The 16,287-nt window shown below is 36.0% G+C and overlaps 1 protein-coding gene across 2 annotated transcripts in view; it reads right to left on the reverse strand.

Moving 5' to 3' along the window:
- The window catches only part of CALCR (calcitonin receptor), a 144,523-nt gene that overhangs the window by 31,995 nt on the left and 96,241 nt on the right, over window positions 1–16,287 (reverse strand). For both annotated transcript variants that reach the window (XM_046668892.1, XM_046668893.1), the window contains exons 7-8: window positions 12,538–12,629; window positions 4,721–4,847 (exon numbers count right to left, since the gene is read on the reverse strand). In XM_046668892.1, the coding sequence (XP_046524848.1) occupies window positions 4,721–4,847; window positions 12,538–12,629 (219 nt within the window). The remainder of the gene's footprint in view (window positions 1–4,720; window positions 4,848–12,537; window positions 12,630–16,287) is intronic.

Below are 16,287 nucleotides of genomic sequence, written 5' to 3' on the forward strand. Positions count from 1 at the left end.
CTCTGGGTTTCCTCAGTCTCTAGGGCCTCACTTCTGAGCATCCATTCCAAGCTGATCTTCCTGTGACTAGGATGACGTTCTGACATAGTCCAGCAGCTCAGTTGTTGCAAACAAATGAGACTAAGAAGAAATTCACTTTGCTATTCAGAAGTTGGGACTCATTTGACTTTACTTTCTAGGAGGCTATAGAAAATGTGACTCGATTGTTTTGACTTTTGAGTTGCAAAGTGCTTAGCTTCCGAGTAAAAACTAATCTCCCTGCATTGTCCCTTTCAGACCCAGATAAAAAGTTCAGAGACATTTCTTTCTGGAAAATGACAAGTATGCTGCCAGCGTCCTTTAGATTCAGCAAGAACAATGCTTTTAATTCTGCCTCCTGACTCTCTACATGAAGATCATCGAATAAGCAGATGGAACAAGAAAATGAAATTTTAGATATTATGGAAATCAAATGCTCAAATGACACAAATGACAATGGGCAATTTTCACATCACTCAATAAACTGAGGATCTATTCAGCTCTTATTTATGCCATGAGTTATTTTGAGTTTAACTTTTTAAAAAAGTCAATGTGAAGGAATAAGATTCTCATCGTTGGTTTTACAGGGGAGGCTCTGCCTCACCAAACAACGTCCAAGGGAAGAAATGACTACTTTGATGAGAAAGAAACCACAAACCCATAGGGATTCCCCACTGAGGAGGGAGAACACTGTGTTTTCTTTTGCCCCCAACAAAATAAACTCTTACAGAAGTAGCGTGACAGCATTTGGGACGATGCAGCCCCCTTTTACAAGAAATAACTCTTTTTAATATATTCCCTTGGGAACTGAGAAGGAAAAGCTTTCTGCCCCTTAACTGCTGATTCAGTGCCCTGAGAATTGGGTCAAAATGAAAAAATAACCCACAACTCTGCTTTAGTTTGTTTAAGAGAGAAAGTGTCTTTAAAAATTATATATTCCGCTTTTTTAAAAAAGACACGTATGTCTGAATCACAGAGAGATGAAGTGTGGATGGATGAGCTTTTCTTTAATTTATGACTGTGGTTATGTTTTTCATGTTAGTTAAAATTTCAATCAATATTTGTAGATTGACAATGTCCAATAACTTCCTTTTTCCAAAAATTTCTTGTGCTTTTTTTCTTTTTTGGGGGTCTCTTCTGGGTTTTTCTTTATTATCGTCACTTAGTAATATATTGATGACTTCAGTCTTAGAATTTGGATGCTATTTTGTCTGTCTCCAGAGGTGAAGAATTTCACTCCTAGGAAAGACGGGACTTTTCTAGTTAAACCTTTCCTACTTCTTGTTTAACCTCTGTATATTCAAATATATTACAAGGGGAACATTTCTTTCTTGTTGCCTGAATTTCAGTTTCAACTGCAATTCACTTTAACAGTCTTTTGGATAGGAAAATATACTCAAGAAATTGGGCTTCTATGAATGCGTTTATGACAGAATTTGCATTTTCAAGGGGAGATACAACACAAATGTCAAGTCCTGTGTCTTAATAAAGTCCTGTGTCTTAGTAAATAAGCAGTTTCAAAGATGAATAACATATAAGACATGTCTACTTGAGGATTTTTTCCTGGTCTTTCTTGAACTAATTTTGTTTGTCTAGAGAGAGTAGTCCTGTGTTGTTTGTAAATGGAGGGTTAGATAAGAGATTTAACAAACTCTCACTGGAAAACAGTGGCTGTATTCAAAGAGAGAAAGTACTAAAAACCAATGACCTAATTTTTTTTCTTTTGGGTCAAGTGTATGCTTCACAATTTACAAACATAAATTAATTTTTTTCATTGTAGTCATTTGTTTTTAGTTTATACTACTTACACATATTTGGTGAGAGATATATGTCTCCAAATTTTGTCTTATGGAAGAAACAGACATTCGGAAATGTGAAGGAGGGCACCGTGTGCCCACACATTATGACGTTCCTGTTTACTATAGTAAGTGGCTTGTTATTGGTGGCTTACTCTCATTTTGTGTACCCTCAGAGGAAGGGAGGTTTCTCATTCAGGCACAAAGACTTTTTGCTCCTTTGTTTTCCATTAAACACACACACACACACACACACACACTTTGAAGTAGGTCAAGGAAGGACTGAACTCCACGTGTATGGTTGCGAGACAGGAAGCTGTTCCCACGTGAGGCTTGGCGCATTCCTACGGATTATGAAGGGAATGTCATAAATAGATATTTTCTGCAAATCACACGAATTTAGTTCACCCTGAAGACTAAAATTTGAGTTTTGGGTGCTCAATAAACGCTTGATTGATTGGATGAAATTCTAGCTTTCAAATGTTTGATAGGAAGTTTGCTCTTGCATAGCTAAAAACACCAAATCTGTTAGGTTAACAATACATTGATCAGAGAACCAGGTACTAGTCATGCCATAAAGGTAAGCTTCTTTCCTGTTTTTCAAACTTAGGTCACTTTGAGAACGCCTAATGTGTGTGAGAAAGCCACCCCCACTTCCCCCTACCCAGAAGAAAACTTCCATTTAATTTCTCTGGCTCCCCTGTGCTCATGCTTACATTCTCCCAGGAAATCAGCTGCATAGTGGCTGAGCCAGGCCCCTAGACACCTGCTTATAGGCTTTATTAAAGAGTTTTAGGCAGTAGGGGAGCTGCAAGGCAGAGCTGGGCTGGCTTGTTGGTGCCTGGGAGGCAGCCTGTGTGAAGACACTGGAGGAATGCATAGGAAGGTCTGCCCATAAATTAGCCTATGAAACGAAAACATGCTAACTCGTGAGACCATTATGAGCAATGAATAGAGTAACAGATTGGTTGGGAAAGCCAAGCGCAGAGACCCAGGGAGGCGGCCCCAGGGCAAGGGTTAGCAGCAACCCTGTGAGCAATTACAGTATTAGGCCCTTGGGAAATTTTAAAAGCTTTGTGTTTCTTTTGGGACTCCAAGACAACCTCTTGGAAGTAAGCAGGGAAGTTTTTATTATTTTCATTTAATGGATAAGGTTAAATAGCTTCTATAACTTAATTGCAAACTCAGAAAAATCCTGAATTTATACTATTTCAGGAAGATAACAGGTTTAGTACAATTTCACAACAGATGAGATGTCCCCTTCACCCTAAGCCAGAGAATGGGCTGTGGTATGATATATGGGTATGAGACCCCCTACAATAGAGATGGGTGAGAGTCTATTCGAGAATTTACAAAACTTCATAATTTGAGTGAGCGCTGCTCCCACGTCAGTGGGTTGATTCTTTAATGACTGAAGTGCCATTTCCTGGCCCACTCCGTACAGATAGTAACTTTCTCAGGGTTTCCACATTTATTGGAGATGGGAAGCTGAAAATTTGAGTCTTCTCTGATGAAAGATGCTTAGTTAGTTGCTTCTATATCTATTTTAAACTTAGTGGGAATCAGCTTCCCTAATTAAATACAGTGAACATGTTGAATTATGGACAGTTACCACTTTGGAATGACTGAGCCCATTTCTTTAAGAACACATCTTCCTCAGGAAATAAATCAAGACAATCGAGAGCACCATGTGGTGTAGAGGAGACAGGAAGAGTTTTGGTATGAGACAGGTCTGAGTTTGAATCCCATCTCTAACTATCCACAGTACGGAGGACATGTGCCTTCACTGAGCCTCAGTTTACTCAGTTAATAATGGGGATAATATTCACCCATTGCTGGGGTCTTGTGAGGATTAAATGAAATGAGATTACTTTTATTAAAATCAGTTGACATTGAAAAAGAAAACTCATCGAGATAAACCCATAATCACATTTTGCAGGTAAGATAGGACTGTGTCGCAGAGAACAGATCCCGTGGTTTTAAAAGCTGGATCATAATGCCTTTCTGGGTATATTCACACTGCCAAAATGATTAACACTGTGGATCCATTAGAAGCCAAATTAAGCTGCTTTCCCATGCCATGCAACTGTCATGCAGGATGCATGCTCTGGGCAGATTTCACGCATTTTTGTCATTGGGTTGGCAGAGCTGTCAAATGCCAGTTTTGAAAGATGAGGCTATCTACAGATGCTTGTATAACACAGTTAAGCAGAAAAACAAAAATGAAAATATCCCTTGGCCATTCATTGTGGGCCAGATAGCTTCTGTTTGTGCTTTCAAGTGTACTCTCCGGCCTTGGGCCCGGAGAAACGGATCTGTACATCTCCATCAGTGCTTCCTCACCCTCTGGTTTCTGGCCAAGCTCCGTTAACGGGAACTACCAGCAGGGATTGGGAGACGAGAGTGAGTGAATTCTCAAGGCATGCAGACTTACAACGTGATAATATTTATACGGCTTACTAGAGTAAATGTGTAGCTACTCATAGCTGACTGGCCCAAACCCAGCCTGGTGCCAGAATACTGACGGGATCTGATCAAGCACATCTGTAACCCATTAGTGACACACTGAGGCCACTGGGAGGTATTGCCTTAGTATGCCTAGTATATCAGTAAACTTCCCATGGACATTAACAAATTTTTGATTAGTACTAAAAACTTATGATTTGCTGTATAATTCTTATTTCGTTATGATTGAATTATTCCTAGCCCTTTACTATAGCATATAATAATTACTTCCAATAACTACCTGGAAATGGTAGGCCTTGCTTAATGCAAAACTCAACTGTAAAAGTAAATACGATGGTACATGTAAACAGCTGCTTAAGTCAAATAATAACACCCTGTTCACTATTTACAGGTAGTATATCCTAAAAAATAAAATTAAAAACAAATCACTCAGTGCTTACCGGATCCCTTCTCACGAGCTCTCCGTTGGGGACGACTTCAACCAGGTGGATGATGATAATCATAGAATTCAGAATATAAGTCAGAAACATGTTCTTGTGCAGAGTTACCCTTTGGCAGCCAAGGCTCCTGGAAGAAAAAGTAACAGAATGCGTTAACCAGCGCCAAAATGTTGAAGTACCTGGAAAAAAGTTGGGGCAATATTTTTAATGTTTCCTTTAGCAACAGATGAGAGAACATATAGAAATAAGTGAGGCTGGTCCCATCTTTAAGACTCATTACTACTTTTCTGCCTGATTTTTAAAAACAGTTTTCCAGTCACGGTAATGCATAGTTTTCAGTCCTCTGGGTGACTTTGTGCAATAACTGAAAGAGTGAGTGATAAAAATCACTTTTAATTATAGCAAACGGCATGAAATTAATTAAGCGAAAGACTCTTACAAGAGAAACCATTAGGGTTTGGAGTGTGCTTCAGATAAAAAAGTCGACTATGCATTGATGCAACTAGGTAGAAACTGTGTGGCAAATGGGATAACAGAGCATGAAGTCAGAACCAAGGCTGCCTGTGACAGAGGACTGAGTCCATTCCCTGACCCATCACATACACAAACTTTATTAAACCCCTGTCATCCTTCTCTTTCACCACAAACATCTTCTTACTCTAGCTGGAATCAATTCTGTGTTTCCTCCTTTCCACATCCTCCTGATGGTGGAGCTCAGACACAGGTAGAGAAATAAACAGGCTCAAATTTGATCTCATTATGAGGCACGCTGTGGTCTGGATCTGACAAGTCCTATCCGAAGGCTCCTGCTTGCTGGCGTAGCCATTTCCCACCTTTGGGTACTAAACAATTCGTTGGATTTTTCATTCCTTTCTCCACCATTTCATAAACTTGTACATACGTATTTGTGTGAATGTTCACATAAATAAACATTACTTCAAATATCCTTTTTACTTCTTGATGCAAATAGAGAGAGCCTGCAGGATGGCTATACCAAAATTGGAATGATTATCCTAAAAGAATAAAAATCCTGTATTTGCCATATTTGATCCAGTCAAAAAGTGTTTAGCATAATGTGAAAACTTAAAACATTCAGTTAATGATGCCAACGATTGATCACAGTGACTATTCCTAAAAAAATCTCATGGAATAAAGTTAGAATTCCAGGAATTTTGAAAAGGAAATTCTGGGGAAAGATGAAATATGAGAATGGCCTAGGTTTACTTAGAATGCTTTCCTACATTTCCAAATCAAAGGAAAATGAGTTGTCAATTATCTGTAGTAAGGATCAAATTTTAAGTAATGAGGACATCTGTTAGAGCATATTTTGATTACTGTAGCTGCATTTTTCAACTTTACAGGAAGCACAAGCATTGGTAGTTAATATAAAATATTTTAAAAGTCTCAACTTGTTGAGCAGGGGTAGAATTCAGAACTCTATATCCATGAGGAAGCCTATGGTAAAGATGGGGTTTAGAGAAGAACTTTCTTTCTCTCTCTCTCTCTTTCTCTCTCTCTCCCCCCCCCCCCCCACACACTACCATGTGCTACTTTATTTAGCAGCAGAAAACTGTGTTAAATAAACTGAATCTAATTGGTTTTACAATAGTACTATAAAAGCAGGTTGCAAATATAAGGTTTTAAAAAGAAAAAAATTATTTGTATGAAACATTATACCTATTTATACTGCATAAACTCTTTCGTATTGCAACTGCTGCATTTAGCACTGTTAAACCAGTGACCTGCCTTTTCTTATATAGTCTTGACAGCATTTTATTTACTCCCCTTCTCACTGCAAGGCAAATATCTGTGGTCTCCTTATTGGATTCAGCCTGGCTAAAACCAATGACAGTGGACATTATCCAGGACTAAGGAAAATGGATGAATGCATCGTACAGCACTGCTGTTCTCAGGCTTGATTTTCTTTTGACTGGAGAGAGTTCAATAATCTGCTGATGTACCTTAGCTAAAGGACTGGTTAATGTTCAATCTCCTGTGTAAATCAGAACCACCCTGAATAAAACATACTTCCTCTAACTCCAGCTTACTCTCTGGTCCCTGTATCCCTGCTTTATTTTTCTTCTTAACGCTTATCACCTCTTGACATACATGTTTACTGCCTTTATTTTCTCCTTTTTCTCATTAGAATGGAAGTGCTAAAAGAATTTGTTTTATGCACCTAGAATAGTGGCTGATACACCGTAGGGCTTAATATTAATTTTTTGAAGTAAAAATCTTTAAATAAGAACAATTTTTCTTTGAGCTATGACCAATAAACAGTTTTCCGGTACATCAGAGAATTACATTAAATGCTAGATGATCTCATATCTTATACTTTGAATCATACCGTACATTGGCCAAATTCTTAATATAGGTATTAACCAACTAATGTTGGGCATATACCCTGTTGTTCAACACTAGCTAAAACTTATATACAGTACTGACTGCATTATGTACACAATGAGGAAATAGTGGTTTAAAGCTAGATAAACTGTTAGGCTCCAGATGAAGTATATGACTAATATATAATATGAGTTTCTGTTTCTTGAAGGTTTCAATATAATTTCTGCTTATTGAGTTTTAAAAATTTTATTGCTTTTACTTGATGGCATTTCCACTTAGCTTTTTGAAATGAGTTAAAGGTGTTTTAAATTTATTAAAATTCTTTCAATAATCCAACATGTGTTCCTGTGGACCCACTATGATTCAGACCTTCTGGTAGATGCTGGGGATACATGGGTGAGCAAAACAGACAGCTTCTGCCATCAGGGACCTGAAATACTATATAAATGTTTATTTGCTCTTATGGTAACTGTTATGAAGGAGAGGTATAGGATGCTAAAGAGGATTAACTGAACTTAACATACGTAATTACGTGTTTAATTGTTCCCAGTGCAAATATCTTATTGCTTAAAGAACATGAGAGAAGCTGACAGCATTTTCCTGTCAGATCTGAAATGTCGTATGTAGAAAGAGCACAAACCTGATGGCAGCTATACTTAATTCCTCTTGATAAAGAAAAAAATAGGTATTTAGATGGACAGGACATTGCTTCCTCTTTGAGTGACAGGGAACCATAAGTACTATAGATTCTCCAATAGTGGGAGGATAAGACAACATAATCTCCTTCTGTCTTGGCTCAATCAAGGTGTCACTCAAATGTGAAGAAGACATGATGATCTACTTGAGCACGAATCTCAAGATGTCATATTTTAAGACCAAAGGTAAATGTCATTTTCATGGTTTTAGTTTACCTGGTACAAATCTTTTCACACTAAAAAATTTGTTTCAAGGTATTGGTACCCTATGTATGTATGTGCGTGCTTTTTGGGAGCTTTTAGTTGTATGAGAAGGCATTTACTATTTGCCTTGAGTTTTGTAGATTGCATAAATCAGTTTGATATCATAGGACGAGGAACAGCAGCACTCACTCCTTCATAAGACAGTGTAATTAGAATCACATTCAAAGCAAACAAGGAAAGCAGCACTAATAAAACAAGTAAAAGTTGTTCTGAATTTACTGGTGCATGGGAAAACATGCATTTGGAATAACTGTTGCGACTGATACAAGCAAAGTCCTATCTTCCAGTGTAACTCTAAGTTTTCTCTTACCCAGGTATCGTACCTTGTTCACAATGGACAAGAGAAATGAGAAGAGGAGAGGGAATGGGGAATGGATTGCGTTAAAACTTCTAGAAAAATTCAAAACACAATACATTATACATCTTTCTAATCTGACAAGGGACTTTGTACCTTTGGATTTAGAACAAAATTGTCAACTTTAAGGAACCCCCTTTGGATCATAATTCTTGCTTCTTTCCTATCATTTCTATTCCATGAGTGAACTGTCTGCCCAGATATGATCAACAGTTATCTTTGCTGTGCTGTCATGTCAAGGGTGGGTTGGGAGAAAGGAAGCTATCTTGGGTGCCATTGATTTAGTGGTTTCTCTGGAGGAATAGGAAGACAGCCAGAGATGTATAACATGTACAGATGGATACTGTACAAGATAAAGAGTTATCTATCCATGCACTATGTCAATGTGACAGAATAATAGGGAATACCGAGTGAGTAGTAGAGGACTCAGTATTCCTCCTGGAGGTCCCAGTGGAAACCCTCCTTTTTTGCTGATGTGGCCCATGTCATGTAATGTAGACAATGTAATGCAAGGAAGAACTGCCCCCCCCCCCCCCCCCATCTCCCAACATATATCTCTATAAACTTACAGACAAGAGTAATTAATATTAAAAATATTTAACAATCAGGAAGACATGGGTATCAAGCAGTCAAAGTGGATGTTAATGAATGTTCTATTATTGTGCTTTCTTGAGAGAAAACAGTGAGGTGTTCCACTATTTGGGATTTTTCCACAGAAAAGTAAATTGATAAAATTGTAAGTGGAACTGATGGGATAAGTGAATTTATTGCTAACTTGCTTAAAATGGTCAGGAAACAACACAAATAAAAGTCCACTTATGGGACTTTCTCAAGCCAGCCTTCCCTAAGGCTATCTTCGTCTTAACTCTTGCTGACATTTACTATTGGCATCTAGTAGCGAGGAATCTTGCTGAACTAATTTGATGTTTCTATTTAATCCTTCTCCATATTATTCTTCTTAACCATTTTTCCCACCAAGGTCATAAACCAAATACCATCCTAAAGAGGCTGTCTTCAGCCTTAAACTAGTCAACTAGAAGTAACCTGTATATCATCCTGAACATTATTTTAACTCTGCCACTTTTGTGCAGTTAAGGTCTTTAGTATTGCCTTTTATATCATTTAAATCACTGAAATTTTTCCCCTATCTTGAAGAGGACACAGAAGCTCAATTTTCTTCTTTTAAAATAACAAAGACTTTATATATATTTCTACATTCATTTTATGATAGCACAGGGAGCATGATTCTTACTTGTTTCAGGGTTACATAGCCCTGCCTTTTACATTCCTCTGCGTGCTCAGAATAAAATCACATTAAGATTAGAGGCATGCCTTAATGATTGCATTCTGAGTAATATTCCAGGATTTTTAGCAGCAAAGTATCGGCAGTTCCACAGCCTCCCATATATTCAGTAACTTTAACTTTCTCTGCAGGTCTTCTTAGCCTGCTGGTTTGAGGAGGACACCTGCAGGGTTATTCTTTCTCATCGGCCCTAGAAGGCACATTTTGTGTGTGTAGAGTGAGATTTCAGAGGGATGATTATGAATGGAGCATTAGGTTTCAGAAGTGGAGCTGGGTGTAACTTCTCATTTTGGTTTCATGAAAGTTTTATGAAATAGATTATTTGGATTTTGCAAGATAACTCAACCCTGGGAATGTGGAATTAAGTACGGGAGTGCTGATTATTTTTTGCTCAGGTTTCACAAAGATGATGCCATTTAAGTGTATAAATCCTAAAACCTTCCATTGCAATGTGCAGTAAAGGCCTTAAGGGTGATGTTGAGTTTTTGAAAACAATTCTGGGAAAATGTTGCTAATTAAAAGATAAAATCCAGTGATAGAGCAGAATTACCTTTTATTTTTCACAATCACTTTTAATATTTCTGAAATGCAAATGTAAAGAAAAAAATTTGAAGAATCAGAAACATACTTTAATTTTAAGAAAACAGATGCCCTTGATATTTTTAGTTTGGGTAGGTTTAAGATAAAGAACAAGAATAAAAATCAGATAGGACTTCTTTTGGATCTGAATATTTATCATCTCAGCATGAGTGTTTTTCACATCCTGTTCGTTTCTTGGTGTGTGTGCTCTGGAGAACCAGCTATCTTAGTTTATGTCTTCCCATCATTATATTCAGATTATAATTCAATAGGGCTTGTTTTTCCTCCCAAGATTTAAGTTGCTGTTTGGTAGGTTCCTGGGATTGAGAGACAGATTGAGGACAAAATCAGGTGCTTCCTAGACAATCTGCCTCTACGCTTTCTTAAGGGTTTGACCAGATTAGTTTTGTTTTGGGACTAACCGGAGTTGAGAAATATTTGACTTTGCCCATGCACTGCACTTTTAAACACCCATCTTCAGTGGCTTAATAGAGAAATGATTATTGAAAGACTGTTCTTATTTTATTTGCTGATTTGGCTTGCCTACCTCATCACTTATTCAAGGGACTGGAGAAATAAAGAACTAAGAAATACCCCCCCTTGACAGTTTTTTATCTTTAAAGTCCCAAATACACTTACTATTTGCACCATTACAAATTTGGAGACTTTTTCTTTCAATTTTCTTATGGTCATATTAAAAAATTTTAAAGAATAGCCTTTTAGTGACAAACTATTTAATCCAAGTTTTATGAGAGCCATGATGATGTATTTATTCACTGTGGTCAAGTGCACTTGAAAAATGAGCAGACATCCCAGGATTAATCATGCTATGTGTTCACTCTGCTGCATTCTGATCATTATAATTGAAAACACTCTTCTGTTCTAATTCTAGTAATTAATCCCTCATGTCTTGTTGCTTTGTTTATGTCTTTCTCCTTTTAAATCATATATAGAAGGAGCTCATTCTCTGTTTATTTAAATTATTATTTGCTATTCAGTTAACAAAAAATTGCTATTCAGATGGTCAATATAAGAATCTTGACTATATAAGATATAGACATAATATATAATTATGATATAAGATGTAGAGAAACATTAAAAAAGGATCAAGTAAAAAATAATAGTAGCAGTTGTGTTAAGAGTGTTTTTCCAGGTTAGTCTCCCCTCCATTTAATTTTCTTTAGTATTATCATGATAATATTTTAACAAAAATCAAATTAAGATTGTATTTTTCTATACGTGATTCACTGTATATTTAATTACATGTCACATCTCTAAAGTGTGGAGGATTCTTTGTAGTCTGGGCCTGTGAAGGAGCTTTCCTTCATCATTTGTATAATACCACCACAATTAAAAAAAGGCTTAGTGGAAGAAGACACTGTGGTAGTCTAGAAAGTAATTGGAATTCTCATGAAAGGGTAATGTAGTGCCTCCTGCCTTTAATTTAAATAAATTACACTAAGTTTAGGACATGATTTTAGGACCAATTTAACATATATTACTATCTCACATACATTATGAAATCATTCCTGAAAATACAAAATCACTGTTTTAAATTCTCCATTACTGTGAAAGCCTATATCAACTTAATCATTTTGCCATAGATAATGCAACACATATATAGACACAGCCTCAGAATAGAAACCCTCATTGGAATTTTATTTCTCACGTGTCTTAGAAGATAATTTCAGTTAACAATGCTAGGGCAAAAAAGTGACACTTGACAATAGGCCATCTTCTTCCAGAGATTCTCCTTGACACTGTCTGAGTGAGTCAAGGCTAGAAGAGAGATTTAACTTCTCTGGTAAACACTATCATGGCTTCACCAGCTCCACTTCTCTTTTGGCCAAATCCACTTGTGATACAGCTCATCATTAGGTAGGGTGCATAGGGACTTGTGGCCATGGCCTCCATGTTTTAGAGTAGGGGTAAAGAAAGACGAGGATCCTCTCTTCAGTACTTCATGGAACCTTAGCCATGAAGAATGAAACCTTCACCAAGTTAACACAGTGCACTGATGGACTCGTAGGACTGTCTCACTTTGGGAAGGAGGTATATTGGCTTTGAAAATTATTTGAATTGATCCTATTTTCCTTAAAGTTAGGGTTAAAAAGCATAATTTAATTAATTTCATTTTCTTGCTACTTTATGACTCCCAAAGTTGCATGTCTCTTGTGATTTGCAGAAGACCCTCACCCTACACATTCTTGCAGAGTTTGCCATTTCTTTCAGTACCTTAGAGAAGAAAATAAAATGTAGATGCTATAATGGTACTTACTTGAAAAACATGAAAATCCCCAGCGAAATCACTAAGGTGAAAATCGACAAAGAATGGCCCACAATAGCCAAGTAGTACAGAACGTAAGCATTCTGGAACGACAGCCAAACAAAAAACAGTTACAAAAGCAGATAGGTAAATAAATGATTATAAAAGAGGGAAAATAGTTTCTATTTTTAAATATCAGTGTAAATCAATAACTGTTTTCTTCCTTTAAAAATAATCTGCTGAAATTATAGAAAATATTTCGGAGAATTAAATTATATTGAATTATGATAAGTTGGATTAACAGATTAAATATTATAAGATTATCAGTTACATTAGAATATTCATGATGTGGTGGCAGGAAAGTAAGACTGAATTTATCAGAACTGTTCTTTACTCAGCATATTATCATTAAGTCTTTGTGTAACCCTCATAAGTCAGTCATATCACCTCTCTAGATCTCAGTTGTCCTTACCTAAAAATTAATTTGGCTGGACCAGTTGATTTTTAAAGCAATTATATGCTACTTATAAGAAACATTGTTAAATACTGGGCTACAGAAATACGGGATGGAAAAGGATGGAAAAGATGACCCAGGTAAACATGACCATAAGAAAACTGCTGTAATATCTTACAGGTCCAGATGTTAAGTCAGGAAGATATAACAATTTTAATTTTCTATGCACCTAATAATATAAACTCAAACCACATAAAGCAAAAAGCAAAAACTGATGTCCTCTAGTAATTGATAGAACATATAGACAAAAAAAAATCAAGCTACAGAGGTTTGAACAACATGATTAACAAATTTTACTAATTCACATATGATAAAAACTGCACCCAACATCTGCAGAATACCCATTCTTTTCAAGTGCACAAAGAATATTTATTCAAATTGACATACACTAGCCAGTAAAGCAAATATCAACATGTTTCAAGTAATTGAAATCTTAAACCACATCTTCATTGACCACAATATTCTAGAAATCATTAATAAAATGATAACTTAAAAAAACATGCTCATATTGTTGAGAATTAAGTAATACATTTATAAATGTTGACCACTAGATCAAAGAACTCACAATGACATACCAAAACTTATTGGATATGGATGAAGCTGTATATAGAGGAAAATTTAAAGACTAAAATGCATATATGAGAAAAGAAGAAGGTTGAAGCTCAATGATCTAAATTTCCATCTAAAGAAACTAAGACAAACAAAAAGAAAATTAAACTCAAAGAATGTAAAAGAAAGAAAGTAGTAATGATATAGAGAACTTTAACATACAATTGAGTGGACCAACTAAGACAAAATTTAATTCTTAAAAGACATTAATTTCAATATCCCTAGCAAGACTGAAAAAGAAAAAAAAAGGCCAAAGAGAAATAAAAATATATGTTCACACAAGTGTTTATAGCAGCATTACTCATATAGCCAAAAAATAGAAACAACTGCAATGCCCATCAACTGATGAATGTGGTTTATCTATAGAATGGAATACTACTCAGCCGTAAAAAGGAATGAAGTACAGATACATGCTGTGACATGGATGAACCTTGAAAACATTATGGTAAGTGAAAGAAGTCAGTCACAGAGGACCACATATTGTCCAATTCCATTAGTATAAAATGTCTAAAACAGGCAAATCTAGAGAGACAGAAAGTAGATTAATGGCTACCTAGAAATTCATCTGTTATTATTTGTAGCTGATATAATTCTGTATGTATAAAATGCAAAATAATTTATAGATAAACTATGAAAATTAATAAGTGAATTTTACAAAATTGCTGGATATAAAAAATTTTAATACACGAACAACAAATAGAACATGAAATTTCAAAAATGGAATTCACAATTGCATAAGAAAATCAAATGCCTGAGGATAAATCTAAGGAAGGATGTGTGTGACCTCAACACAGAAATCTACAAAACATTATTGAGAGATATTGAAGACTTAGATGAATAGAGCGATATATCCTATTCAATGTTTGGAAAACACAATATTATAAAGATCTCAAATTTCTTCAAACTGATCTGTACATTCAATGCAATCACAAGCTTTCCTTATGTGTGAAATTTGACAAACTGATTCTAAAATTTATATTGAAATACAAAGGACAAAATATAAACAAGACAATCTTGAAGAAGAAGAACATGGGAGGAAGACCTGCTCTGTGGAGTATCATGATTTATAACAAAGCTACTGTAATCAAGCAGTGCGGTATTGGTGCAAGAAGAGACAGAGACCTACGCAATAAAGAGTCCAGGAGCATGTGGTGATGTATTGTCACTGATATATAAAAACGGTGACACTACAAGCAATAGGGAAAGGAAGTTCTTTGCAATAAATGTTGCTGGGTCAGCTGAATATCAATAGGCAAAAAATGACAATTGACCCCTAACTCTCTGATTTTCAACAAACTAAAATGTGTGTTCTAAATTGAAAAGAAATAGCACCTTTTGTGTGAATCTTTGATCACCTGCAGACAAATGATCAGGCAGTTAAAGTTCTGTGATACACGAGTGGTCAAAGTGCTATTAGAAAATCATGCTAAATCTAAGTTCTTTACTTATTTTATCCTCACATTTTTATGTTTTCCAATGCCACCTTTTATGTTTATGATGCCAAGAGGAGAGACATTTAAGGGCAGGTGGGCCTTTGGCACTCCTCACATAATAGTGGATGATTTCCTTCTCTATTAGGGGGTGTACCAGCCCCCAAACTTATAACTTGTTTTCAGAGCTGGCAGCCCTTTATTATATTTTATGTGGGAGAGAAAAAAAACTGTAATAACCATTGGATGGGTGAAAAACACAGAGGCCCAGAGAGGACAAGTGACTTGAAATGAGGACAGCACAAGCTCTTGCCTTCTGGTCTTAAGTTCCTTCCACAGTTTATTGGGTCCTGGTACGAATGCAAATGTAGTGTAGACAAGTGGGATAATTTCTATGAAGTTCTTTGAATTCCTGGGAGAAATGTGGTGTTTATGTACAAATCATTACCCTTGAACATTTTGATGCTTGTCGATTTCCTTGTGAAGTGTCTGAGATTGAAGCGCTAATTATGCTAAAAGGCTCTCAAAGCATGCAGAGTCCTTTGTTTGGTTATGTGCATTGTTGCTGAACAGGAAAAATAATGCCTTTCTAGGCCTTAGAATTTCAAAGTGACCTAAATCAACTTCTCCTGCATTGTGCCTGTTGCACTATTTGTCCAGGCATTTACATATTGTTTGCCATTTTCATTGTCGATACTATTCTCTTAACAGCACTTTTTATCCTTGCGGGTAATGAGCATAAAGTTGAAATGGTTGGCTTATATCTAGAGCTGATAAAAACCTCAAAATAACTATAGATCCCTTCTTAGGAGGTATTTAGGAATCTTTGCAAGAAAACATACACTTAGTTTCTTTCTTTTCACCCAGAAATTCATTTTCTGGCTATTTTTTCTAACTTCAACACTAGACAAAACCAGGAATACCATTTTCTAAAAGTTCTTCCTTTTAAATAGTTTACCACATAGAATCCCCTTTCAATTTAAAATACTGTTTTTAATTTGGATACATATCCATGCCCCTATCCTCTGTCAGTATTTTATTTTTATCTCTGCATATTTTATTTCTAATAAAACTTCATATAACTTAATTTCTTTTCTTTCAGTTGCCTCTAGAATAGTTTAAAAAATATTTGTTCTTCTGCAATAGAGTTGTGTAAATGTGTAAGACTAAACCAATAGCTCATAATTTAGTTGCCACTCTTATGTCATT

Source organism: Equus quagga, chromosome 8, assembly GCF_021613505.1.
Source record: "Equus quagga isolate Etosha38 chromosome 8, UCLA_HA_Equagga_1.0, whole genome shotgun sequence".
In the NCBI taxonomy this organism is placed as follows: Eukaryota; Metazoa; Chordata; class Mammalia; order Perissodactyla; family Equidae; genus Equus; species Equus quagga.